The sequence below is a fragment of the Camelus ferus genome, chromosome 22, assembly GCF_009834535.1.
Source record: "Camelus ferus isolate YT-003-E chromosome 22, BCGSAC_Cfer_1.0, whole genome shotgun sequence".
Classification (NCBI taxonomy): domain Eukaryota; kingdom Metazoa; phylum Chordata; class Mammalia; order Artiodactyla; family Camelidae; genus Camelus; species Camelus ferus.
In genome coordinates this window covers 1015297-1043264 of record NC_045717.1, presented here as the reverse complement: position 1 = coordinate 1043264, position 27968 = coordinate 1015297, and the positions used below count along the sequence as shown (strand labels likewise).

Genomic DNA, 27968 nt, shown 5'->3' with positions numbered 1-27968 from the left:
CCCCCGGCGGCCCTGCCTGCCTCACCCTGCACTGACAGGTACTTCTTGTGACAGTGCTTGTCTTGGCTGCGCCGGTCCTGCACCTCGCACACGTAGTCGCCTTCGTGTTCAGGCGCCACGCTGGGGATGGTCAGGCTGAGCGTGGCGTGGCGCGCCCCGGGCGCCGCCTCCTCCAGGCTGGCAGCCAGCGGCGTGGCGAAGAGGTGCACGTTCTTGCAGTCGAGCAGCAGCGGGTTCCCGTGCGCGTCATGCAGTGTGGACAGGTTAAGGCGGTACCAGCGCAAATGCTCGTAGGTGTAGTTGTCCGCCTGGCAGCTCAAGCGGACGGCCTGGCCCTCCAGGGGCTCCTCTGATGGCTCCGATTCTATGCTGAAGCCGTCGGGGATGGCTGAGAAGGGAGGACAATCTCTGTGACGTGCCGTCTTCTGTTGGCTTACCTCCCGGCCTGCCCAGGAGCTCTCTCTCCCTTTCCCAGTGGCCTTCTAACTCCCTCAGCTCTCCCCCAGGGGTGTGCGTCAGGTGTGTCTGGGCCGGGGACACCACACTGGAGCCCTCTTTGCCCTCTCACTGACCAGACACCAGATCCCTGAGGTCAGCCCCGCTGGGGTCACCTCCTGCCTTTGTGACAAGCTCCCCTCTTCTCCCAGGAACCTAGGTCATCAATGAGTTCCTTGCCACCAGGCTCAGAGGGGGCCTGTGTCCCCACTCTCCCTCACTGCTGACCCCACTCCCCACCACTGCCCTCTCCTTGCAACTATCTGGGCTTCATTAGCTTTTAGCAATGCCTCCCAATTTCCTTCTGTCCCTCTGGCCATTCATTGCCGAGCTCCTAGGGGCTCCTCTCCCCTCCAAAGTTCTTAGCATTCCTGAGGACACTAACACATTCGAAAATCTCAGGAAACTCTACACCTCCTTCCCAGGGCAAGATGCAGTGAGAACCAGATGCCGTGTGGATCCAGGCTTAGGAAGGGGGTGGGAGGGAAGTGGAGTCAGGGGAAACTGTGGGGAACAAGAGGGCGCCCCTGAGAGAGGCACCTCCAAGGCTGTGGGCAGACTGTGCCAACCCATGCCAGTGGCTCACCATCCCAGTCCATATGCCAGTGACCTCCAAATCCATTCCTCCTGCCCAGACCCAGGGGCCCCATGGGCCCTGGATGCCTCAAGGTCACCAGAAACTCAATGGGCCCCAGTTTGGGGACATCGTCTTCTCCCAGGCCTGCTTCCCTCCCAGGCCCACCTGGCTCCCGACTTCCATCCCGATCTGCACAAGTCACTCACTGGTCACGTAGAAGTAGATGAGCCGCTCGTCCTGGCCCACTTTGTTGAAGACCACACACTTGTACATGGCGGACACATTGGCGTCCTGGATCACCAGCTTGCTCACCGTCTGGACAGGACACATGTCAGGCATGAGCTCCCCAGCCCTGACCTCCTCTCTCTGTAAGGAGGTTGCTGTGCCCACAAGAGTAATGGAGGAAACTGAGGCTCCAGGCTGCAGATGACCAAAGCTCAGAGACAGGACCAGCAATGGTGAGGCAGGGACAGTGCTATGGACAGCCGGCCTCAGCTGTGCTGCGGTCAGAGGGCAGTGCTAGGCGGGACCAGCAGGACCTCTGGCTGTGGATGGGCTCAGGCTGTGGCCCTGTGGAGGAAGGGACAGGGTCCTGGTAGCACTGGCTTGCTCCAAGCCAGAGTTAGGGCTCATGTTCTGGTCACATCAAGGCTCAGCCTATGGGCCAAGGTGAGCAGATTGTCACTGCGTGAGATCCTTGTGATGTGCCCACAGATGCCCCAGGGCTGCCCATGAGCACTTCTCCCAGTGCCCTGGTTAGTGGCAAGGGGAGGGGCTAGGTTCCAGGGCTCCAGAAGGACTCTGGGGGTGTGGGGAGGGGAGTAGGAAGCTTGGAAGTGGAGGAGGAGAGAGGACCATAGGCCCTGCCTACCATCCAAAGACCCCACCCCCATCCCAGGCCGGGCACTTCCTGGCCAGCCTGGAACAGGAAGAGGCTCTAGAGGTGTGTAGGAAAACAGGAAGTGACTGTAGGAAGTGGGTGCCTTTGTTCGGTCCTTCCCTTGCCTGGCCTCTTCTAGGCATTGCCCCCAGCGTGGGCCAGCAGCTCGGCAGCCTTTGGTGGAGATGGAGCCGGCCCCCAGCCCCAGCCCTCCCAGCCCTCCCAGCCCTGGGCAGTGGGGGCCCACAGCCGTGAACCTCAGCTTCCCTGCATGGGAAGCAGGTGGAGGTTTCTGGCCCCACGTCTACACACAGGCAGGCAAGCTGATGCCCAGAGACACTGCAGAAAGGTTGCCTCAGCTGTTATCCCCAGAGCTCTGCAAGGCTGGGGGCCACCGAGGAGGCCAGGAGAGGGCCCCACCCCGCCTCCCTTTCCCCTTTCCCCCTGTGGCACGGATGGCCCACACCTTATTCTTGCCCTCTACAAACTCGGTCCAGGTGTCCAAGCTCTCAATGGGGTTCACGGCATCCTGTGTGGTCACCTCCTTCCAGTCCTGGCACTGCGGCATTCGGTCTCGCTGCTGCCGCCGCCGCCGGCTGCTACAAACAAGGAGAGGCAAGGGCCGGTCAGGGATGCGGGCAGGGAGGGCCCACCCTGAGGGTAGGGTCAAGTTTCTGTCATTCTCAGGGTCATCCTTTCACATCTTTGTGCGTAAGACCCGCCCCCAAAGTGAGCAAGGGGAACGGGGAACTTGTTTCTGGAGCACAGTCTCCTTACTCTTATGTTAGGGGCCTGGCAACCCATCCTGCTTGGACTGCCAGACACAGTCTTGCCCCGGGGCCAGGGCCTGCACCTGCACAGCACCACAACTTGTGGCTCTGTGGTCATTCTCCAGTCTGCCCTGCCCCCTGTCCCTAACTACCTGCAGGTGTCGCATCTTGCAAAGTTCACCCATATCTCCTGGGGCAGCAAAGTCACCACTCCTACTCCAAGAAGCCCTCTTCCTAGCCGCCCCCCAACCCTTCCAGAGCTGCAGCCCCTCCCTCGGCTGAGTTGCATCCCATCACTTTGGGTTTCCTGCTGGGATAGAGGTCCAGGGGAGGGGTGGACCAAGGGAGGCTCTTGTCTGCCCCCAGTGGAGCAGAGCGGGCCCCTGGGCTCCATCCTCGTGCAGAGCGTAACGGTAGAGCATCAGAGGGAAGTACATTTGGGGGTGCCAGCTGTGACCTGCAGCCTCATGGTTTAATAGAATCTCTTATTAGCCTTGAAGATTGTGGACTGGCTCAGGCCCAAAGGCCACCCCTACTGAACCTCCCCACATGACCATGCCAGGGCCACAGCCCCTCTGCTAGGATGGCCACCCTGTCTCCCTTGGGTTCCCAGCTCCCGTCCCTCCCCAGCCTGTGTCCATGCCCCCAGCCCATTAGGATCTCTTGCTAAATGGCAGGTGTGACCTGTCAATTCCCTGCTCAGCACCGTTCACTGACTCCTTAGTACCTTCAAGACCACTGACCACCTTGGTGCCCTGCCTTCTCGGCCCTCACTTGTCCAAGTTATCTCTGCCCCGAGTGTTCTTCTGGCCCATCTGGTGCCCCCTCAGGTAGGGCAGTGTGGCCCAGAAGTTGGGCAAGATCTTCTGCTTAGGGCCGTGGCCTTAGGAACGTCACACCCCTTCTCCGACCTCACCCTTCTCCTCTCTAAGGGGTCGCTGATGGGCTGATGGGTGTTGAACATGCTTGGTGTGCCTCGGGGCTCCTCAGCACAAGTCTCACAAAACTGGCCTAGCTCTGCCTGTGTGGTGCCCCGAGATGTGTCCTTTGGTCCCCTCCAGATGATGCAATTGTGTGTCTGGGGTCTTTGCTTTCAAGGGAAGTGGGTGGGGCCTGGACCACGCCCAGTGTCCAGCCTGGCCTGACTGATGTACTGGAGGGCCTGAGCCTTGCCCAGGTGAGGTGAGGTCAGGGATTGGCTACAGTTGAATCGTGATAGGGTTCAAGTTTAGAGCAGGGCTCTGGGGAGGGGTGCAGGCAGTGAGTAGGGGTCTGGCGGAGGCTGGGGATGAAGCGGGGAAGCAGGGGAGGACAGGTGGAGCCACACTCACAGGCTGCGCTGGGTGAAGGTCTTGCAGGGTGTCCACGGCCGCCAGTGCCACTGGATGCTGAGGGGAGGGGGCACGCCGTAGGCGGTACAGGTGAGGGCCTGGCGACTGTGGCGGGAGTAGATGCTGGGGGAGGAGGCCTCCTTCTCATGGATGTGGGGAGGCACTGGGTACACAGGCAGGCAGCCGGTCAGCCACCCGGCCCAGCACACCCAGCCGCCCGCCGCGCTCGCTCCTGCCCGCCCGCCGTACCGTTCACCACCAGCTCCAGGCTGATGTTGCGCGCCAGGCCGGCCGCGGAGTTCCACAGGGCCAGGGTGTAGGTGCCCGCGCTGGCCTCCGTCACCTCCTTGAGCACCAGAGCGTGGGGGCTGTGGCGCCCAGACACTGCCTTTCTGTCCTTGTACCTGGCCAGGAAGGGAGTTCAGGGGGCCGTGTGAACCCCCCTCAGCGCTGTCCTGGCCCTCCCTCCCTGCAGCACCCAGCCCCTACACCTGGAACATACTGTCCGGAGACGGGAGGTGCCAGGAGCAAGAGAACCCTCCAGCACCAGACCAGCAGGTGCTGGGAAGTCTGGTGGGTGTGGGCGGCGGCAGCCGACTCTGGACTGGGGAGCAGATGGCTTAGAGGTTATGGGATGGTCTCTAAGCTGGGGCTGCCAGGTCTCGCAACACCTTAGGCTTAGGACCAACTGCGGTCCCCGGTGGGCCCTGTCTCTTTCCCACAGGGTTCACCGGCATGTGCTCTGAATGGGTGGAGGTGCGGTCCCCGAGGGGCACAGCTCGGACCTGTACCACGTGGAGGGCCCTGATTCCCTCTGACCCTGACTCTGCCCTTCCAGGCGGGGGGCCTTCTCGTTGCCCCGCCCCCTCCCCAGAGCCTTTGCACCCACTGTCCTGACTTGCTGGGGCGCTAGGCACCTGCACGGTTCCCTCCCTCCTATACACATCACCACCCACTCTTCAGAGAAGCCTCATGAACCAGGAGCTGGCCCTCGGCCTTGTGCCTGCTCACCCGCACGCTGGTGTTCCCACGCGTGTCTGGTGAATGACCATCTCCCCCACTGAGCTGTGTGGGGACCGTCTGTCCCCTCACCGCCATATCCCCTACACGTGGAGCGGTGCCCAGCACACACAGGTGCTCAGGGCACGTGTGAATAAAGGGCTGACTCACACCCCGAAGGAGGCTCCTCCCCAGGACTGAGCTGGGGGAGCTACAGGCAGGTGTCCCTGCAGCCCAAGTTCTGGACTCTGCCTGGAAACGGTTCTCCCTTAGGCTGGGGCCTTCCCCAGAGAAACGCTGGGGGAAGCAGAGCCCTCAGGGCAAAGAATCGCAGTGAGGAAGATGCAGGGCGCAGCTCTCGGCTACGACACCACAGCCAGGCTGGAAGAGACTCCCCGAGGCGGCACACAGAAGAGCTGGGCAGGGCCCGGGCCCTGAGCCCTGCTGGGCTGTGGTGCAGAATCCTGTGTGCCACCATTTGTGGCCCTAGGCAAGCTGCTTCACTGCCCCCAACCCCCACGTCCTCATCTGAAATCCAGGGAAACCAAATGCACCTTCTTGCAAGTGTTGTGACATCGGCCAGAGATGTGGCCTTTACGGTGCCGGACACACAGAGGGTGCTTTGGGAGCCGGGACCAAGCTGTCTGTCTGTCCACTAGCTTCCCATCCATCATTTACTTATAATCATTGCACGATGACCCAGAGGAGTGGGCCCCTGTGGGGCTGTGGTGATCACTAGCGCCCTGAGGCAGGTGTCCCAGCGGACCGTGGGCCCAGCTGAGCAGTTCTTGGAGGCCGGTGTTGGCCAAGTGAGGAGAGAAAGGCCAGGTGTGGTGGGAGTGGTGAGAGGCAGGCGGCTGCCTGGGGATCTGGCCTGGGCTGGGTCCTCAATGCAGCAGAGCCAGCCACCCTCCCAGACAGGGTCAGGACTGCTGGCCTCGCAGGGCAGGGGACAGGACCCTAGGGGTCTCCAGGAGGCCGCACCTGTGAGGGAGCAGTTAGACAAAGCCCTGTGCGGTGCCTGCCACACTCACACGTAACAGGAGGCCAGTATTTACACTCCTTCACAGTTTAGCAACAATCCAGGCCAACCTTCCCTCTTGCCAAGATACTGCGTATGTGCACATTCTTAGATGTTCGTGGGGGCCCCCAGCCAGGGTGCAGGCCCCATCCGGGTCGCAGGGAGTGGGCCCTGATGGGGAGGATGCAGCCCTTCCCTCCCTGTGGTTCTTTCCCACGCTGGACCTGGTGCTGGGTAGTGAGCAGCAGGAGCGAGGGAGGTACCATTGGAACTCCGGCGGGGGGTATGCGGCCAGCTTCACGGGCAGTTTGACCAGCTCGTCTCCCGCTGTGGCCTCCAGGACGGGACCCTTGAGCCACTCGACGCTGATGAAGGGCTTTTCTGACAGACGGGAGGGAGGCATCAGGGTAAAGCCGAGGCTGGCGCTGCTGCCCCACCCCCCCCGGGGATTCACAGCCAACCCCAGTGGCCAGATGCCTGCAGACTGGGGCTCACCCTGCCCTCTAGGGTGTGGGGACTGGTCAGTCTGTCCACTCATGTGCACCCCCACCCTTGGCTGGATGCCACGCTGCTCCGGTGCACCGTGACATTTGAGCCTGGGCCCGTGCTACACAAGAACCCTCCATCCCCAGGCTTGATGACTGACACCTGACTTACCCAAGGCCACGCTAGGTCTGACAACCCACAGGCCTTACCGTGCACAATGACCTCGGTGCTCTCCTGGAATTGCTGGATGCCATTGTTGGCCTGGCACACGTATGTGCCCAGGTCCTGCTGGCTGACATTGTGGATGGTGAGGATGCTGGAGAGCTCCGTGTGAGTCTGCTGGGAGCGCCGCTCCGGCACCGACTTACCCCGCTCTGCCTGTCCGTGACCAGGGGGAAGCACAGGATGAGAGCAGGCGGCCTCTGACAGAACTGGCCACAGAACACACCCCAGCCCAGCCAGCAGCAGCTCCGGAAGCCTTGGGCCCAGATCCAGAGTTTTCCTTGGGGACAGGGAGGCACCCCTCTCGGACAGGGGTTCCTGGGGTAGGATAGGGTCTGTGCCTTCTCCACACAGAGGCACGTGTGCAGTGGCCCGGGGCAGGTGTGGGCCGGGATGAGGACTCCCCAGGAGGATTCCAGCACAGCCCCTGGTGGGGCTGCTGACCTCACCTGCTTCCCTGGATAGTCCCAGCTGAAGGTGACGCCCGAGTTGAACTCAGCCCACACGGTGCAGTTCAGGACCAGCTTTTCCCCAACCAGCAGCTCCAGTGATTTCTTGGGGAATAGCTGGATGTCATAGAGCTGGTTGCCTGGTGACACACGAACAGTGACCCCCATGCCCCTCGTGCGACAGCACATACAGAGGCCAGGACACAGGGCGCCTACTGAGACCAGGTGCAGCACGGCACCTACAGCTCCGATACTGGGAACTGGGGGCCCCGTCCTTTTCCTACAGTTCTCCTCCCGGGACGTGGGGAGTGGTCCCTGGGGAAGAGCCCTGCAGCCCCGGGCAGCCCCTACCTGTGATGTGCACGAGGAAAGGGTTGGACAGGAAGGCCTGGCCATCCCAGGTGGTCTCACACTGAAGGTACAGGGCATCGCGCAGGAGCGGGGTGGGCACCCGCATGCCCCGGCGGTCGTCCCACACCACGTCCTGCCCATCGGGCCGCAGCGCTGAGTTTTGCTGTAGGGACATGGTGGCTGTCAGCGCCCAGGGCTCCTTTTCTCTTGGCCAGAAAAGGGGTCGCTTTCCCAGGGACCGGGTGGGTGGGCCGGGTCCTGGGTAGGGGTGGTGGCGGGGTTGTACCGAGCGCAGTGTGACGTTGAGGCCGGGGATGGACACCAGGCAGGGCACCCACACAGAGTCCTTCCTGTTGACCAGGAGCGTGTCCGGCTTGCTGATGAACGGCTGCTCCGAGTCTGAGGGGGGCAGGTTGCAGGAGGGTGAGGCGGGTCTCTGCCCAGGGCTGGGGCCACGAGGCAGCCCTCTGGGGTCAGAGGCTGGGGGTGGGGGTGCCAGCGCCGGCCACCCTTCCAGGACCCAGGACCCTGCCCAGGCTGCCTGGGTGGCTTCGGGGGGTGGGGCGGGGCCCGCCTCACCTCTCACGAACACATAGGTGCTGGCCGCAGTGGTGCCCTCGATGCGCGCCTGGATGTACTTGTAGTAGCAGCGGTAGCTGCCCGTGTTGTTGGCGTGGGCCTCCTGCAGCTGAAGAACCTTGCAGTAGGGCCTGGCGTCTGTGCCCTCGCAGTCCCGCGCAACCCCGGTGTCCTCGCTGCCCTTCTCCCCCGTGCCTGGCGCATCCTGAGCCCCTGGCCAGGCCCACTCGAGGGGGTGCTGCCCCCTGGCGGAGGACGCAGGGTGTCAAGAGGGGCCCAGGCTGCAGCCCTAGGGGACAGTCCCTGTGGAGCCTCCCCAGGGGCCAAGCCTAGCCTGTGGCTTATCTCACCCAGAGGTCAGGGCGCTTGGGCATACACCAAGAACCCAGCCCAGGGCAGGGCACTCCCTCAGCCCCCTGGGGCCTCTGCCTGACTCCTGGGCCTGCATGTGGCAGGCTGTCCTGCAGAGAAGCCCAGGCCTCAGACTGTAGCCAGAGCTGTAGAGAAGATAACAGGTCTGGGGTGTGTGTGTGTGGGTGGGGCCGGGGCCAGTGAGGAGTGGCTGGGGCTGGGTGTAGGTGACCTGGGTCCATGCAGGATGTCCTGGGGGCGTGGGCATGGGGTGGTCTGGGGTCAGTGTTGGGTGATTGATCTGTGGTCCATGTGAAATGATAAGGGGTGGGTATGGGCAAGATGGGGGTGGGTGCAGGGTGCCTGTGTCTGCAGGGCAGGGGATGGTCTGTGCCTCCAGGTGCCCATATTCAAGCCACCTGGGAGCATGACTGAGCCGCGAGGCCTCTCTGCCTTGGGGAGGGGCTGCCTTCCAGGTCCCCCCCCCCCACATCTCCTCAGCCTTCTGTAGCCTGCTTGGCCTGCCAAGGAGGAGAGATCCAGGCCCCTGCTCCCTGGCCAAGGGCTGATTACCTGCAGGAGATGGACAGGCTGTCACTGGAATCGATGACGTATGTCTCCTCCGTGATGTTCAGGATTGGGGGGGTCATGGAGTAGCCAATCGCCAGGCCTAGGGTGGGAGACAGGGTTAGCATGGTGCTGGGATGTGAGTTCACATGACGACGTCAATCGGACCCTGATGGGCCTTCTCTGCCCACTTGAGCAGGCCCCTCTCTAGGGCAGGGGCTGCCTCAGCTCTCAGCCATGAGCAGCTCCTCCAAGGCTGCAAGATAACTGGCAAACTCCACCTCAGGCTGTCCCCTGGCTGCAGACTGGCCCAGCCCCAAGTGAGCCCTTACCGAGGCCTGGACTTAACCCTGACCTCCAGCCCCACATGAGCAAAGCTGCCAGCACGAAGTGGATGGGGGGGGGGGACCATGGGCCTCATCTTGCGTTGGGAGAGGCCTGGAGAGCATCTCCTTGGCATCGAGACCCCACGTGTTGGCCTGAAGGCCCCTCCCTCCAGATGCACAGCCACTGCTTGTGAGGGGATCCCGCAGGGATCCTCCCCAAACGTGCCCAGAACCAAGCACTCGGTTTCCCCCTGAAATTCTGCCTGTGACCTCGCCCTGTCCCACGTCCCATGGAGTCCACCTCACATGTCCTTAGCTCCATCAGTTTCTCTTCACTCCTGAGATGCCCTCTGGCTGCCCCAGCTCCCCCTTCCCGGCTCCCCGCAACCCATTCTTCCAACAGGGCGAATCCCCGAACAGACAAATAACTGCCTTGCCTGGTTCAGAAACCCTCCTGCGGCCCTCCACGACCTGGGCCCGGCTGCGCAAGCAGCTCCTTACCCTACACCCTCCTCCCAGCAGGACAGCACGTGCTGCGTGTGCGGAAGTATCTGTGTTTGTGAGACTGGTGTGTGAGTGGCGTGTGTGACTTTGTGTGTGTGGCTTTGCGTGTCTGCCCACCTATGTGCGTGTCATTGACATGTCAGTGTGTGCACGCACGTGAACTCGAGTGTGTTTGTGTGTGTGATCCCGGCCGGGGTGGGAGGAGGCCCCAGGGGAGGTCTGGACCTGGAACTCTGGCAGATGCATCCTGCCAGGACCATCCTGAGACAACAGGAAGAGAGGACTGCGTGGCCAGAGGCCCAGGGCTGCGTCCTGTCCCTCCCCCCAAGTCTCTGTCCTGGGGGACACAACCCACTACCGTGTCCCAGCCCGTAGTCCCACGGGTCCTGCTCCTCTGCCCTCCCCAGCCCAGCTCCCTGAGGCTTGGGGCCCCATCCTGGCAGCTAATTGTGGGGGAATCCCCACCATAGTTGGTCCTACATCACCTTGACCCCAAACTGCCCTAGGAATCGGCACCAGATCGGCACAATCTGCACACCAAGATTCTCCTTTCAGCACAATGTGGACAAGACAGCTGCCAGGCCCACCTGGCCTCTCCCTTCTGTGCCTCCTGCTGGCCAGATCTTTCCAGGTACCACCCCACCACAGGTCAGGGGCAGAAGGACCTCACCGAGCATCTAGTCCCACGAACATCTGGTACAGACAGGGAAACGGAGGCCCTCCCGCTGGACCACACCGCAGCCCGAAGAAGCCAGCTCCTCATTTGGCCGGCTGCTGCGAACGCTGCAAATTCTTTCCTTAGCCTGAACCCACTGTGTCCCCTGCTGGCCCTCAGGACAGTGGCCCCACTCTGGGGCCCCGAGGTGGGAAGGCAGCTCCTCCATGTGGGCTTTGCTGCTAGGTCCACTCCTCCCCAGGGCAGGCGCCGGCCCCCCATCACACCACACCCCACCACTGTACCCCCGGGGCTGCTGGGTGCGGGAGCTCCACACAGCAGGGTAGCCCCCCTTTGGTGGTGAGGGGCCAAGAAGGAGTTCCGGGGGACACTTGAGATGGGCTTCGAAGGGAAAGTAGGATTTTCCAGGCAGTGGAAAGTGACTATAACCATGCCAGGCAAACTGGCCTCTGAGCTACAGAAGGGGAACTTGATGGACTTGGATTGGAACTGTGAGAGGATGAAGTAGTTAGGGGTCAGGCCCGAGGCTGGCATGGGGGCACCAGAGGAGGGGTGCAGTGGCCAGGCCCCACCTGGCCAGGTCCTGTAGCCCCACGGTGAGGCCTGCAGCGTTGCTCTGGGACCCCTGGGGAGGCTGAGCAAAGGTCTCCTCCTTTCGGGCGCACATCTGGACATACCCCGGGTATCCCTGGCCATGCAGCTGTGGCAGTTGTCAGCCCCAGCTTCCTTGGGTGTCTCCCCTTTGTCCCCAAGATAAAGTAGGGAACCCCAGGCCTCTCCCTTCTTCCCACTCCCCTTCTCTCCAGCTTCAACTCCTGGCACATCCGAGAGGCACAGCCCTCTCTCTCACCACGGTCTCAAAGTGCCAGGCTTCTCACAGCTTCAGGGCTCTGCCTTTGTCCATTTTTTGGCCCTGAACATTTGTACTCCCTCCCCTCCTGTGGAGCTCCCTGTCTAGGGTCTGGTTCTTGAGCCCCTTCCCTGTGGAGCAATCACCGTTACTCAGGCTCCTGCTGTCAGAACACTTACGGGACTGAACCGTGGTTTCCTAGTCCCATCTGAACAGAGGCTGTATTTACTCATCTTCCTAACCTCAGTACGAAAGACTGAAGGAATGGATTCAAGAAGGGCAGGATGGATGACGGATGATCAGGTGAATGAATGAATAGGTAGGTGGGAGGGTGGATGGGTGAGAGGAAGAATGGGGACTGGATCCTGTAGGAGCTTCCCCCAGGGGCGCTGCGCCACCACAGGAGCATCTGTGTCCCTGTGCTGAATGCGAGAACCGTGGTGTTTGCCAACCCTTTCACCCATCTGAGAGTGCCTCTCCTTTGCTGCTCCAGGACCTGGGTCTCCCCAGTGCCCCTCTTTCTTCACTCACTCCCACTGGACCCTGTGTCATCAGCAGTCTTCACTGTAGACCGCCCTCTGTCCTCCTCCATCCTTCCTGCCTTAACTGGAACCTGGCTTTCTGACGACACCATTGCTCCTGGGGGGTTACTGCTCTCCATTGCACACTCCTGGCTCTGGAGAACTCCTTGTGGCCATGTCCCTTTTTCCGATGGCGCCACTCGCTCCCCACTAAAGCTGTCATCAGCTGCCGTCCCTGTCACTTCCCTTAATTCTCTGCTTCTGGCCCCTCCACCCCAACTCGGTCCATCCCCATGACTTCAGCATCCACACGGATGACTCACCGTGGACTTTGTAGTCCTCATCTCCACTATCCTCCCTTCTACTGTCAGCCCCTCGTTTCCTGGGCACACCTTGGACCGGGTCCCTACCGGAAGCTGCGCCATCACCAAATGCCTCTCTTCTTCACTTCTCTCCCCGCTTCCTCTGCCTCCTGCTAGGCACCCTTAGCTAGGCTTCTACATCCTTCAACCCCATCAGAACTCCCAGACTGAGGATGCCTCCCCATTGCCCCCCCTCCGGGCTTCACCCCAGTTTTGGCACAGCGTGGCCCAAGGCCTGTCATTCTGAATGCTTCTTTGCCTCTAGCTCCCCAGCCCAGTAGCACCCATGTCCCTCGGGGGCTAAGCACACAGCACAAAGTCAGAGCCCCAGGCTGCTGCTTCCCCTTTCTTTTCCTGTTGGCAGATCCTAAACGGCCCTTGGGCTGAAGTTACCGCTCCACTCACTCTCAGCATTCACAGAGTAGAGCCATCAGATGGAGACACCTCGCCCTCCCACATCCAAACCCCACACCCTTGCCCTGGGCCCTGGAAACTCTCTGACACTTCTGCTCCCAAAACCAAGCCCTCCAGCGTGCTGGGCATCTCGGTGCTCTGGACCTGGCCCCTGCGGAGCACCCCAAATGCTGTGGCTCCTCGCGCTCTCTTCTCTGCTGGTCTCTCCCCCAAGTGCCCATACACCTTCCAGGTCTCTGCCTTTAGCCTCTTCCCCTCCCCTCCGCTCCAGCCTTAAGTCTCCAGCTGCCGCTGCTCCTGGCTGCCCCGCGCCCCCCAGGCCCCCGAGTCTCACACTCCTGAAGCTGAACTCCACATTCACACCCTCTGCACTCCTGCCCAAGGCTTCTCTTTGAAAGCTCCCATCTCCCCCAGTGGGAGCGGCTTTGGAGGCCCACCTCTCCATCCCAGCCAACCCGGCCACCACCAGAGCATCTCACAGCCAGCCCCTGCCCTCCTGCTGGGGCCGGCCCAGCTGCACTCACCACCAAAGCAGCCCCCTCTAGTCCTTCATGCAGAGTTAGTGATCGCTGAAAACACAAAGGGGCCAAGTTATACCTATGCTTCAGCCTCATCAGCGACTCCCCACTGCGCTTCCAGAAAAATCCAAACTTCTGTCCGTGGCTTGGCCCCCACCCCCTCTCTACACCCTCTTGCTCCGCTCTCACCTCCTGTTCTCATCCTCCAGCCTCCACGGCCTCCAGGCTGTTCCATAGCACGTCACACTCCTAACTACCCCAGGGCCTTTACACACCCTCTCCCCCGATTTGCCTTCCTCTTACATGCCTTGCACAGCCAGCTTCTTCTCACCTTCAGACCTCAGCTTCTACGTGACCTCCTCACTCCCTCCAAAACCTGAGTCTTCTTCTAATCTCCATCGTAACCTCCTGGGTGCTTATTTCATCCTTCTCGTCACACTATATAATTATGTTATTTACTTACTTGCTTAAGTTATGTTTTTTTCCATTTCCTCTACTAACAGTAAGTTTCCCTGGGGGTAGGACCAAAACAGTCTTCCTTTCTACCCCGCTCCATGCCTAGAGCTGCACCGGGCACAGAGTCAAGGCTCCATAAATACTTGTTAAATGAATAAACGAATGGATGGATGGATGAGTGATGGATGGAAGGATGAATGAAAGGATGGAAAGACGGGAGGAAAGATGGCTAACTGGATGGACAGAAAGATGGATGGATGGATGGAAGGATGAATAAATGGATGGATGGATGGAAAGATGGAAAAAAAGGATGGCTACATGGAAGGACTGATGGACAGAAGGATAGGTGGAAGGATGGATGGATGGAAGAACGGTTGGATGGATGGGAAGATGGGTGGATGAAAGGAAGGATACATGGAAGGATGAGTGAACGGCTGACCGATGGCCCAAACCAACCTCTGAGGTCTTCCTTTGGGTTGGAACGTTATCAGACTTTGTTGTTCCTTTGGAAAAGCTGTTTCTAGTTTTAAAGGCCAAGACTCCCAGGTGACCACATGCGCCCCCAGCTGCTGGGCAGCTGGGGCAGATTTGGGCCTGAGGGCTGCCGTGTCTGGAGGCTCCATGTTGCCCACCCCCCACCTGCAACCCTGAAGAAGGCGCATCCTTCCTGCCTGGCTGTTGTCTGTCCCCGCTGTCCTTTCCTTCCCGAAGCAGGAAGCACTGTCATCCTGGCCTCTGCTGCACTCCCCCTGCCTTCCTGTTCCTGGCCCAGGAACTGGCTTCTTCCTTCCCCTGGCCAGCGGCCCCGGCCCCCTGGCCTGAGCAGAGCAGTCGGGGCAGGCGCCGGGCCGAGGTCAGCGAGGCCAGAGTGCACACCTCCTCTTCTCCGTGCTGTCAGCAGCCTTGGGCAGTGCGGGCCCTGAGTCAGCCCCAGGCGCTGGCTGTGGGGGCGGCTCCCTGGGATCCTGGGTGAGAGGCAGGCAGGAGGGGTGGGAAGTCCTATGTTTCAGGCACTGACCACAGTCGGGCAGGCCCTGCCTCACTGGCTCCTACGCAGCCTGGGAGTGGGGGAGGGACCACGAGTCCAGAGAGCAGTGGGGAAACTAAGGCTCCGGGTTCCACATCAGCAGCAGCCAGCAGCCTGCAGGAGCCCGGGTCTGGCCAAGTCCAGGCCCAGCCCTGCCTGACCCAGCCCTCACATCTCTCCATCGTCTTCTCTCCCGCTGCCACCCTGAGTGCCAGCCTCCCTGCCTCCGCTCCCTCGCAGTCTCCTTCCCAGCCCCCAGTAGTGCCCCAAGGGGCATCATGGCCTCAGGGCACCTTTGCTGGTGACTTGCGGCCCTCTGGAGCTGCGCCTGCCCTCCAGGGTGACGCCCCTCCCAGCAGACCCCACCTGCCGGCCAGCTTTACCTCCTAGTGCTTCTGCCACGCGGTCAGCACACAAGCCACACCAGTGTCCACCTGCTGAGCACACCCAGGCTCACACACGCGGGGAAGGTTTGTACCATTGGGTGGCTCCTAGGGGCCAGGATGCCATTGGTCCATGGCTCTGTCCTCAGGTCCAGCACAACCAACCCAGGGTGATGTCCAGATGGTGTGCGAGCTCAGGGGTGCCCCTCCATACTCCAGCAGAGTGTGGTGGTGGTGGTGATTGCATTCGGCAGCTCCTTACTTCAGGCCCTGTCATGGTCACCCTGTGCGAAACAGTCCTGCCAGTCTCCCCTTAGCAGCTGTGCCAAGGAGGACCGAGGCAGCCAGGGGCCAGGCTGATGCTGCAGACGAGAAGCCAGCGAAGGCAAAAGAACTAGGAGTAGTGAGGCCAGGCTCGGGGTCTCTGTGTATCAGTCCCAGGGCTGGGCAGCGTCTGGGAGCCCACTCAAGGGCCCTCTCCCTTCACTCTTGGGGCCAGCCTTCTGCATGGACCTGGGAGGAGGCGCAAGGGTGTTTGGTCTTGGTACCCCCCACCCCCCGCCCCCGCTGCCAACACCTGACTGGCAGCCTCTGTACCTCCAGAGGTCACGGGTGAAGGTCAAGAAGCCATCAGCTCTCTCACCTCCAGCCCTGCAGGACTGAGAAGGCTGGGACTGTTCAGAGACTGTGCTCAGAGCACCCTGAGTCCAGCTGCATGCCCGACAGTGCCGCTCTCTGACTGTATGATCTTGGGAAAGTCACTTCATCCCTCCAAGCTTGTGAAATGAGAATTGTCCCCAAGATCGCTGGGAACCACAGATCCCAAATAACATAACGCCACACTAAGAACCATAGTAAGAGCAAACTGTCGCTGGCTCAGGCACACTGAGCCCTTCGCTGTCATGGCCTCCTGAGTGTTTTGCTTGGCACAGCTGTTACCTCTCACTGTGACCCTGTGCCATGGTCACAGTGTCGGGGTGGGGATCAGAGAAAGCCTTGCCAGGGGGAGAGGGTGTTTGTGTGAATTGAAATGGGCTGTGTAGACTGAATAGGAGTTTGCTGGCCCAGGAGGAGGGCACGCAGGGCAGAGGGACATGTGTGAAGGCCAGAGTGCAGGTGACCTTGAGCTGTCAGGTAGGTGGAACACATGGACCATGGTGGGGGGCAAGGAGGCTACAGAAAAGGACCCGGTGCACAGGCCCAGCCTCGGGCTCTTGGCCGGCTCCCTCACCTGAAGCCGTGCTCAGGAGGAGCGCCTCCTGGAAGCTGCATACCCTCAGGCTTCAAGCCCCGCCTGAGCTCCCCGCCCTCCCTGGCAGCTCTCCGGAGCTCCAGCCCTAGGGGGCCCTGCAGGGGGCGTGCTTCCCAGAGGCCTCCTGCCAGGCGCCCCCAGGCCTCAGACCTAGACCACACCCACTGCTGGGGGGACCACAAGCCACAGGGTCCCGAGATGAGCAAGTGTTAAAAGGGTAGAGGCTCCCAGCGTTGGCAAGGATGAGGCCAATAGGCACTCACAGTAGTAAAGCATGCTCATCCCCTTTGACCCCCAGTGCTGCTTACCCCAACACATCCTGTTATGACAAGAGCAAACACACATTTAGTGCTTTCTGTATGCCAGCACAGCCCTCACACTTGTGCACGCCACACCCCTGTCTTGTCCCCTGAGGTGGGTCATTCTTATTTTGCAGATGAGAAAACCGAGGCACAGAGATTAACTTGCTGGTCGGGGTTATCTCTGGGGGACAGGATTATGGGAAGCGACTACTTAATCTCTGCATCCTCAGAACCAGCACCAGAGGCAGAGGGGCTGGAAGCACCAGGTCTGCCCTTTCTCTGCTCCCGGCCGCGCTGGCCAAGTGCTTTGTGCTCATGGAGCTCAGGGGCTTAGCAGTAAATGCCCTCCAGCCCAAGTGCCCCCCCTAGACATTCTGGGGCTGCCCTTTCCAGTCCCCCTCCTGGCCACCCCACTGTCTGGCCAGCCTCAACATCCCTCTCCTGGCTTGCCACACCAGTGTTTCCTCACTGGTCCAGGCCTTCACCAGTGGGCAGAGGACCCTTCTAGGTAGAGCACAAATCCCTCTTCTGCCTAAAACCATTCCCTGCCTCTGCCACTTGGGGATGGAATCTGAGCTTGTTGCATGACTCTCCAGTCACCCTTGTCACCTGCCTGGTTTCCCCTCCAGCCCCAGGGTCGCATGCTCAGGTCCTCTCCTGGGGGCCCCTCTACATGCGGCTGACTCATTGCACTCGATGTACCTCAGGGTGGCATCTCCAGCATGGGACTTGGCCCTTGATTGCCCCTGAGGTGGTCAAAAATTTAGGACCCCACATGCCCCTCTCTCTGGTGCTTTCCCTGGGCAATGTGGTCAACACCTGCCATGCCTGCCCCTTCTTACCCCTTGGCCCTGTGCCACCTGGCACCAAACATCTGTCACCTCCCTCAAGGCTGCTCTAGCATCTAATGAACCATTTCACCCCCTGGCCTTAATTTTCTAATCTCCAAAATGGGCACAATAGCCTATGTCTCATGGTTAAAATCTTCACACGCCTTAGCGTGAAGAAATTGGATCATTTTACATACAAGGTGTGGCTCCCTGGCGAACACTCCAACTGTGTGTGTGTGTGTGTGTGTGTGTGTGTGTGTGTGTATGTGCGTGCCCATGAACACTGCTTCATACAAACAAATCTCTGCTTGGTAGAATTTAGGGTAGTTCTGAGGACAGTGCTTTAAACTGGGTGAGGATAAGAGCCCCCTGAAATCCTGGGTCCTGTGCTCTGAGGATGCACAGGGAGTGGGAATGAAGCCCCCTCCCACCCTAGTAGACCCCTCCCACTTGGAGCAGCACCCTCCTCTGCCTAGAATTCTCTGCTGCAGGCGGCGGCGGGTTTCTGGAGCAGGAGAAAGGTCAGGCACCGGGGCTGGGGTATGTGATGGGTGCAGGACAGGTGGATGTGGGGCTACAGAACGCCCTTGGGACCTTAGTAGGAGAGCCTGGACCATCAACCCAAGAGGCTGGGCCTTATCACTGGGGACCCGCGGAAGTAGCATAGAGGCAGTTTTGGGAAGTGGGGAGGGTTGGTGAGGCTGAGAGGGAACGTGGGCTGCCTGAGTACCCTCTGGGGGTGATATGGGGAGGAGGGGCACCCTGGCCGATGCGAACTCACAGCTGTGGGTGCAGGCAGCTGTGCCAGGCAGTTGCCCTGGCCTTTCTGGGGTCAGGGCTCTGCTCTCTGGAGGCAGGACAGGCAGTGTTATCAGACCGCCCAGCTGGCTCAGAGATGGCCCCCCAACGCTGCTAAATCGGGGCCATGGGCTCCTGCCGCAGGAAGAGGGAAACGCAGGCAGGATGTCCTCTCCTGTGGCTGACAAGTCCTTTCCCATGAACCCCTGCTGACCTCGCTAGCCACGTGGCAGGGCTCCCTCACTTGCCACCCTGACCGGCTCACGGGGCCACCCACACCCCAGCCAGGCCCCGGGGGCAGGGGCGGCCCGGGCGCCGGAGCCAGGCAGAGGCGTGCCTGCTGTTGGCCCCACCCCGCCTCGGCAGCAGCCAGCACGAGTGCCCGCACCTTCCTGCTCCCAGACTTCTCCCTTCAGCGTGACCGGAAAACCGAGATCCCAGAGGAAGCCAGTGTCTGAAAGGGATCGAAACTCAGGAATCCCTGGCTCCAGCTGGACACGTTGGCCGTGTCTCACTCAGAGGAAGGTACAGGGAACGTGAGAGGCTCTCCGGACCCCTCTCCCTACCCATTCCCCCTCTCCAAGGGGCATCTCAGAACGTTACAGGGCACAGGCTAGGCCCTGGAGGAGAGAAATCTGCGCTGTGAGGGAAAATGCCCAAATAGCAGCAGGAGGGGTGTAAGCTAGACATAGAGAAGAACTTCCCCTCATGGCTGAAGCCCCATTTAATTTCCCAGGTTCCCTGACTCCCCTCTGCCCCATCACACTCAAGTGATCCCAACTTTCCTCCTTCCTGCCTTTGCCTGGAGGCCCTGCCTCCCTGGTGGAGGGCCCCATCTTTCCCCACATTTGTTCCTCTTCTCAGGGTCCCTGTCTGGTAAACAACTTCATGACCCATTCTGTTGCTTAAGCCAGAGACTGGTACTCGTCCCTCTCTCCCCAGCATCCCCTGCTGCCTCCATCCCTGGCGTATCTCCTGGGTTCACCCACAGCGTCCTTGCTGTGGGCTCGCATCTGGTCTTCCCCCTCTGGTGATGCCTTCAGGGGCTCTGACCAGGTGGCTCCCTGCTCAGAACCTTCCCTTTCCAGGTGTGCTGCTGGCTCCCGCCACCTCCACTTGCCTGTCTCCTCCATCTCCTCTCCTCCTGCTACCTCCCCACCCCCAGGAGTCTAGCTTCATCTGATCACCATCTGACTTTCCTGCCTCTGAGCCTTTGAGAGGATCTTTGCCCTACTTGAAATTCCCTTCCCTGGAATCTGCAGACCCTTCCAGGAAGCCCCAAGCTGGAAGCAACCCTGTGCAGCCCACAGCCACCAGCTGGGCCTCACTGGGGTCACTGAGCACTTTTGTTCCTGGGCTACAGACATCCAGTGCCATGTTTGTGTCCCTGCTAGTGGTGCGCAGGAAACCCCTACAGGATGGGCTTGATTCAGATCCTCCCTAGGCCACCCTGAGCGGACATCACAGCTTTTGACTTGCACAAAACTGCAGTCCCCTTCCCTGGGTTGGGCTGCCAGTGCCTGGGGATCAGGGTGGGGACGGCACAGTACAGAGCTTGCTGGATAGTCCCCTTGGTGCACACCATGCCCAGTCTGGTGCCTGGCCACGTGGGCGCTGTGCTGTGGGGAGGCAGGGAGCCCTTCAGCCACACTGACCCGTTGCTTCTGGCATGGGCGGTGCATGAGCAACACCTGCATTTGAGTCCCCAGAGCACTGAACTGGGGCCAGTGGTCCACAGGCACCAAATAAGATGGGTTCAGCCCCCACTTTCTGCCTACACTGACTTGCACCCCACCTCCTTTCCATACCTCTGTCCACACCTGGGTCTGGCTCAGAGCTAAGGAGCAGGGACAGTGGAGGGCGGGGATGGCCATGTGTGACTCAGCCCATGGCAGGAGCCTCAGGCTAGGCCAACCAAACTTCCCAGCAGTTGCCTCCTTCCCCCATGTGTCCCTGAGCTCACTGCCCCCTGTCTAGAGGTGAAAACAGCCTCTCTTTCTAGGCTAAGCCCAAGAGAAAGCCCAATAGGGGTGACGTCTGCCACCTGCCTTCTCTACAGGGACACCACTGGGGCAAACAGTCCAGTGATTGCCAGCCTGTTGCACTGTTCTGCATGGGGAAACTGAGATGCAGGGAAAGGAAAGAGGGACCTAGGCCACACAGTAAGGAATTAGGGGCAGAACTAGGACAAGAGTCTGGTTCTGGGACCAACACGACACCTTTGAAGGTCAGCTTCAGAGTCCCCAGGTTTCCCACCGGTCGGCGCCTGGCCTTTCACTCTCGCTGCACTGACATTTGGCTGCACTGTAGTGTTTATGCTTTGCTCCTGCATCCCCCATCAGGCTGGGGGCTCCTAGGGTCCTCCTCAGCCCAGAAATGGGTGAGGCAAATGCAAAGCTCAGGGAAGGCGGAGATGGTCTGTTGTCCATGGGGCACCTCCCCACCAGCCATGCCCTGGTCCAGCCTGGGCCACCCATCTTCATGGGCCCCACCCAATTCTGGGCTGAGAAGGGTCAGCTAACATCCTCCCTCTTCCCCATCACTGCCCAGCTTTGGTAAGAATCACCTGCACTCACTGTAGGACTGACCTCATCCCCCTTCCTCCTCCACCTCCCACTCTGTTCCACACAGGAGCACCATGACACCAGCCTCTCCTGGTTTTCCTTACACCCTACATGCAGAATGTTTCCTGTCTCCCTGGAAGCCTGTCCCTCCCTGGTGCCCTCCCTGGGGGAAGAGTTCCGATCTTGGACCCTTTGGTCTGCTCCTTCTCCATCTCCCCAGCCGAGCCTCTCTCCTGAGCCTTGGATGTCTCACCCAGCTGCCTGCTGGATGTCTCTCCACACACTCCTTCTGTCACTCACCAACTGAGCACCCGTCAGAGCCTGGACCCGGGCAGGGTGTAGGGGAGCGAGGAAGGGCCTCTCTGTTCAGACCTGCACTAACTAGGAGGTCAGACAGATGTCTTCCTCCCTTCTCCCCCTACATTCACCGCACCTCCCTTACCTCCCCTATCCTCAGCCTTCAGCCTGTGAAGGCACAGAGAGCCGGGCTCTGTTATCCCAAAGACCTGAATTGACCACATCTCTTACTCCTGGCCTCCTGGGGACTTTGGGGGAAGTTACACATGTCCTTGGTCTAAGTGTCTCCATCTGTAAGATGGGTCTAACACTCCCTTGTGAAGATGAAAAGAAATGAAGCTTGTAAAACCAGAATTCAAAACCCATAGTGTTCAAAAACAGCAAGGTCCTCGTCCCTCCCTTCAGACCTTCCAGAACTCCGGAACTCCCAGGGACCCGTGACGACCCTTCCTCCACCCTCTGATTTCCAGGGTGACCAGATCTTGCGTGGACTTCAGCTCATCCTCCCCCCATTCCTGACGCTTTATTCTTGACATTTCCATCCAACCAGACCCCTTTGCTCCCTCCCCATCGCCACACTACCTTCCCTTCAGCCCCACAACTGCAACCTCCAGTCGTGTTCCCACCACAAACCCAGACCCTGCCTCCCCTCTGCCTTATAATTCAGGATCCTTAGTTCCGCCTTCAAGGCTCCTAAGCCCCGAAGTAGGGCGAGGGCCAGCCTTCTGCCTCGTTGCGACGCTGATCGCCCACGGGCTGCCAACTCGTGATTCGCCTCAAGTTCCAACAGGCACCTGCGCCCAGTCCGCCCGACGGCGCCTATCTCCCGCGGTTCGCGAGCCCTTGCCCCGGCAGTCCCTGGCCTGGGGAAGGTGGACACTGACCAGAGTTCCCTCTGGGGGACCGATCTCCAGCACCGACTGGGAGGCATCGGGAAGTGCGCGCCCAGCTCTGTGGCCCCGCGGGGACTGCAGACTCTGCACCCGGGGACGATCCCCAGCGTGCGCGGGTTGGAGGACAGGGCAGAGCGGTGCTTGGACTTCGCGGGGAAGTGTGTAAGCAAGCGAAGAATCCAGGCTGAGGATGCAGCGCGATGCGGCCCAGCTCCAAGGGAGCTGAGCCACACAGATGGTGGAGAAAAGTCGGGGACACCGAGCACTATCTCCACCTGCGGTGCAGCCGGGCGCCCCGTCCCCGCCCCTTCCCCATCCCCGCGGGCCCCGGCCCAGCCCGCCGCGCTCGGTCCGGTGACTGTATCCCTGGCTCCCGACCCTCTCTCCCCTTGTGCCTGAGGTTCCCGCGGGCTTTGTCCCCCGCGCGTCGCCCGTCCGTGCGGTCCCCCCACTCGCCCGGGTAAGGCTCCCCGCCTCGTGGCCAGCTGCGCCCTGGGGCGGACGGAGGGCTCACCGCGCTCGCTGTCGAGCAGTCCGAGGCAGAGCCACAGGCGCAGGCACAGCGCGGCGCCCCGCTGCATCTCCGGCCGCTGTGGCACGGGTCAGACGAGCGACGGCAGCCGGGGGCACCGAGTGTGGGCCCGCGGCGCGGGCGGGGGCGGGGCGGGGCTGAGGCCGGGGCGGGGCCAGGCGGGGCTCCCTGGGCGGGGCCATGGGGTGGGGCCAGGCCTCTTGGGCCCGCCCCCTCAGCTCTCAGTCCCGCCCCCCCCAACCAGCTTGGGGAGGGTCCAGCCTAGATCCGAGGGTGCATTTTTTGCACCGCCGAGTGAAGGCTGGTCCGTGCCCCACTTCCAGCAGCCCTTCAGGCCTGCCCTGGGACCGCTCCGGGCGGGCGGAGAATGCAGGTAATGCGCCAGTCTTTCACTGTGCGCTAAAAAGGGAATGAACCCCGCAATCAAGACTGGACAAAATGTGGCAGCGCGCAGTTCTCTGAAATTTACTTCAATCAATAAATACAACGTTTAAAGTAAGAAAAAAGAGCAATAAACATAATTTAAAATAGCAATATGTCCAAAATTTGAGAACCTTTAGCAAGCTTTATCTTACCAGCCTCTTGGTGTATAGATGGAAGCTGCACCCTAGGGCCAGGCACCCAGTATAAGAAACCTCCATCCTTCAGGCATGGCCTCCTCTTTAGATCTCCTGCAAATAGTTCTGCTCTGAGCTCATTCATAAGTCCTTTTATCAGGTCACACTTTACTCTCTGACTTGGCAACCGTTTCACAGACTTCCTTTCTCTTTTCAGTTCTGTCTCTAGAATTTTCCTATTTAAAAACACATCCCATGACGATGACTATCTCCCTCTCCCACTTTTATTCTACTTCAACGCTTTTACTGTCCCTCCCCCCGCACGCCTGCAAAAGTCCGTTCATCCTTGCCAAAACCATTGTTGGTAACAACCGTGACTAACTCTCAAGGGCAAGTAAGAATGGAATATGTTACGTTGTAATCACAGATAGGTGGGGATAGTTTATATGGTTTAATAAGTGATGTTGGAGAAAGTAGGCAACCAACTAAATGAATCTCAATCATATGTTGATTTTCTTTCAATTGTTTTGTTTAGTCTTAATATATGAAAAGTATATATCAATGTATTACAAATGTAAATTTAAAGCTAACACCTATGTTTCAACCCCCCAGGTCAAGGTTAAAGAATGGCACTAGCTTTCCAGAAGCCCTTCCTTTCCCATCACAACCCCCTCTCTAACCTCCAAATCCTGGCTTTATCATTTCTCTGCTCTTCTTTATCATTTTTCTTGCCGAAGTATGTTTTGGTTTTTAAAAAACCTTATTTAAATGGATTCATTGCATGTATATTCTTTTGCTCAGCATATTTGGTGAGATTCCTGTGTCCTCTTATGAAGACCTATACTTCACTCATGGTCATTGTTGCACAGTCTTCTGTGTGATTCAACACATTTCATTTGTCCATCCACTGTTGATAGAAGTTTGAGACGTTACCAGTTTCCAACTTTTGCTGCTACAAACATGCTTTTATGTTTCCTGGTGTACACATGTCCTATTATCTCAGATATGTCTAGGAGTGACACTGCTGGGTCATAGTGAACGTGTCTTCAACTTTGTGGATGGTATCAGCCACTTTTTCATTATTTGTACCATTTTGCACTCCACAGCAGTGCAACTAGTTCCCTGCCCTCCACATCTTCACTGGGACGTATTGCCAGTTTTCATTTTTAAATTCAGTCATTCTAGTTGGTTTGTAGTGGCATCTCATTATAGTTTTCATTAGCTTTCCCTTAATTAATGTTGAGATTGGGCACGTTTTTACAACTGTCCATTTGGATTTCAAGTCTTTTGCTCCTTAGTACCGCGCATTGTCTTTTTCTTATTGATCTATGAGAACTCTTTATATATCTTGGATACGAGCCCTTACCTGTTCTGGCTATTATTGCTGTGTGTCTGTTTGTTTACTGACTCAGGGTTGATGGGATACATCTTTAAGTCGCAGTAGTCCACCTTCAAGTGATGATAGGCCACTTCAGGTATGATATGAAAACCCTACCATAGTTTACCTCCATTCCTCCCTCTCAGTCTCTGTGCTATTATTTTCACAGATTTACTTGTCCATATCATAAACCCCACAGTATATTGTCGTGCTTTTTGTATAAGCAGTCACTTATCTTTTAAAGACATTTCAGTAAAAAGAAAAAACATTGTATACTTATCATTTCCGATCTCATATGTTCATCAGATACAAATTTCCTTCTGCCTGGAGGACTTCTTTGAACATTTCTTTTAGTGTGGGTCTGCTAGTGGTGAATTCTTTTGGTTTTCATATGTCTGAAAGGTCTTTATTTTTCCTTCTCTCTGCTGGGATGCCAATGATCAGAATATTAACAATTGATATTATCCCATAGTCTCCTGAGACTTTCTTCATTACTTTTTAGCCTTTTTCTTTTTCTTTTTAAAAGAATTATAGTAAAATACACTTAACAGAAAATTTAGAATCTTAATCACTTTTAAGTGTAAAGTTTAGTGGCATTTAGTACATTCATATTGGTGTACACCCATCACCACCGTCCATCTCCAGAACTCATTTCAACTTATAAATCTGAAACTTGATACCCGTCAGTCACTTCCCATCCCCTCTGCCCCCAACCCCTTGATAACCACCATTCTGCTTTCTGTCTCCATAAATCTGACTTCTCTAGGTACCACATGTAAGTGGAATTGTACAGTATTTGTCCTTTTTTAACTGATACATTTCACTTAGCATAAGCTCCTTAATGTTCATCCATGTGTCAAAGTTTCCTTTCTTTTTAAGGCTTAATATTCCATTATATGTATAAATATAAATATATTATGGCATGTATATATAGCACATTTTATTTGTCCATTCATCTGCCAGTGTCTACTCAGGTTGCTTCTTCCTTTTGGCTATTTTGAATGATACTGCTATGAGTATGTGCATGTATGTATGTATGTATAAAGATATATATATATATCTTTGAGTCCCTGATTTCAGTTCCTTTGATTGTATACACCTAAAGGAATTGCTGGATCATATAGTAATTCTATTTTTAATTTTTAGAGGAACTTCCATACTGTTTCCACAGCAGCTGCACTATTTTGCACTCCTACCAGCAGCATACAAGTGTTCGGATTTCTCCTCATCCCACCAACACTTATTTCTCTCTCCCCCCAATAGTAGCCATCCTAATGGCTGGGAGATCATATCTTGTGGTTTTGATTTGCATTTCTCTAATCGTTAGTGACGCTGAACATCTTTTCTTGTACTTACTGGCCATTTGTACATGTTTTGAAAAATGTCTATTCAAGTCTTCTGCCTAATTTGAAGATTGGGTTGATTTTTTTCCCTTTAGCATTTTTTTTCCTAGTATGTTTCAGCTGGATAGTTTCTATTGCTATTTTTCAGATTCTCTGGTTTTTCCTTCTGCTCATCTACTAGTTAGCCCTTCCAGTGAATTTTTCATTTCTGATATTATAATTTTTAGCTCCAGGATTCTATTTGATATTTTAGTATATCTTCTATATCCATGCTCATTATGTTCATTTGTTTTCATAATATAATTCTCAACATATTTATAACTTTTAAAGAGATTGTCTGCTAATTCCATCTTCTCTCATTTATGGGTCTATTTCTGTTGACTGGTTTTACTCTTGATTTTGTGTCCCATTTTCTTGCTTCTTTGTATGTCTAGTAATTTTTATTGAATGTTATACATTTCTAAACTTTTTTATTGAGTTATAGTCATTTTACAATGTTGTGTCAAATTCCAGTGTAGAGCACAATTTTTCAGTTATACATGAACATACACATATTCATTGTCACATTTTTTATTGCTGTGAGCTACCACAAGATCTTGTATATATTTCCCTGTGCTATACAGTATAATCTTATTTATCTACTCTGCATATGCCTGTCATTATCTACAAATTTTGAAATCCCAGTCTGTCCCTTCCCACTCTCTGCCCCCTTGGCAACCACAAGTTTGTATTCTATGTCTATGAGTCTGTTTCTGTTTTGTATTTATGTTCTTTTTTCTTTAGATTCCACATATGAGAGTTCTCATATGAGCGTTCTCTTTCTGGCTTACTTCATTGAGAATGACATCCATGCTGCTGCAAATGGCATTATGTTGTCAGTTTTTATGGCTGAGTAGTATTCCATTGTATAAATATACCTCCTCTTCTTTATCCAGTCATCTGTTGATGGACATTTAGGCTGTTTCCATGTCTTGGCTATTGTAAATAGTGCTGCTATGAACATTGGGGTGCAGGTGTCATCCTGAAGTAGGGTTCCTTCTGGATACATGCCCAGGAGCGGGATTCCTGGGTCATTTGGTAAGTCTATTCCTTGTCTTTTGACGAATCTCTGTACTGTTTTTTTTTTTTACAGCGGCTGCACCAAACTGCATTCCCACCAGCAGTGTAGGAGGGTTCCCTTTTCTCCACAGCCTCTCCAGCATTTGTCATTTGTGGATTTTTGAATGATGGCCATTCTGACTGGTATGAGGTGATACCTCATTGTAGTTTTGATTTGCATTTCTCTGATAATTAGTGATACTGAGCATTTTTTTTATGTGCCTATTGATCATTGTATTTCTTCCTTGGAGAATTGCTTGTTTAGGTCTTCTGCTCTTTTTTGGATTGGTTTTTTTTTTTTTTTCTTATTAAGTCATATGAGCTGCTTATATATTCTGGAGATACTGCCCAAGGCAACCTACAGATTTAATGCAATCCCTATCAAATTACCCAGGACATGTTTCACAGAACTAGAAAAAAATTATAATAAAATTTATATGGAACCACAAAAGACCTAGAATTGTCAAAGCATTACTGAAGGAAAAAAAAAGAGGCTGAAGGAATAACTCTCCCAGACTTCAGACAATACTATAGAGCTACAGTAATCAAAACAGCATGGTATTGGTACAAAAACATACATATAGACCAATGGAACAGAATAGAGAGCCCAGAAATGAACCCACAAACTTTTGGTCAACTAATCTTCAACAAAGGAGGCAAGAATATACAATGGAATAAAGACGGTCTCTTCAGCAAATAGTGTTGGGAAAACTGGACAGCAGCATGTAAAGCAATGAAGCTAGAACACTCCCTTACACCATACACAAAAATAAACTCAAAATGGATCAAAGACTTAAACATAAGACAAGATACAATAAACCTCCTAGAAGAAAACATAGGCAAAACATTATCTCACATACATCTCAAAAATGTTCTCCTAGGGCAGTCTACCCAAGCAATAGAAAATAAAAGCAAAAATAAATAAATGGGACCTAATGAAACTTACAAGTTTCTGCACAGCAAAGGAAACCGTAAGTAAAACAAAATGACAACCTATGGAATGGGAGAA

The 27968-nt window shown here is 56.5% G+C and overlaps 1 protein-coding gene across 4 annotated transcripts in view; it reads right to left on the bottom strand.

The window, feature by feature from the left end:
- Positions 1–22703, bottom strand: part of FLT4 (fms related receptor tyrosine kinase 4) — a 38874-nt gene extending 16171 nt beyond the window's left edge. Inside the window, exons 1-13 of one of the 4 annotated variants that reach the window (XM_032464858.1) lie at positions 22566–22703; positions 9085–9181; positions 8161–8405; positions 7868–7980; positions 7582–7744; positions 7231–7370; positions 6769–6937; positions 6298–6454; positions 4303–4457; positions 4054–4216; positions 2419–2551; positions 1279–1387; positions 26–388 (exon numbers count right to left, since the gene is read on the bottom strand). In XM_032464858.1, coding sequence (XP_032320749.1) covers positions 26–388; positions 1279–1387; positions 2419–2551; positions 4054–4216; positions 4303–4457; positions 6298–6454; positions 6769–6937; positions 7231–7370; positions 7582–7744; positions 7868–7980; positions 8161–8405; positions 9085–9181; positions 22566–22632 — 2074 coding nt within the window. In that variant the 5' untranslated portion in view covers positions 22633–22703. The remainder of the gene's footprint in view (positions 1–25; positions 389–1278; positions 1388–2418; positions 2552–4053; positions 4217–4302; positions 4458–6297; positions 6455–6768; positions 6938–7230; positions 7371–7581; positions 7745–7867; positions 7981–8160; positions 8406–9084; positions 9182–22565) is intronic. The other 3 variants (XM_032464859.1, XM_032464860.1, XM_032464861.1) reach the window with 3 other exon arrangements.
- Positions 22704–27968: the final 5265 nt, after the last annotated feature.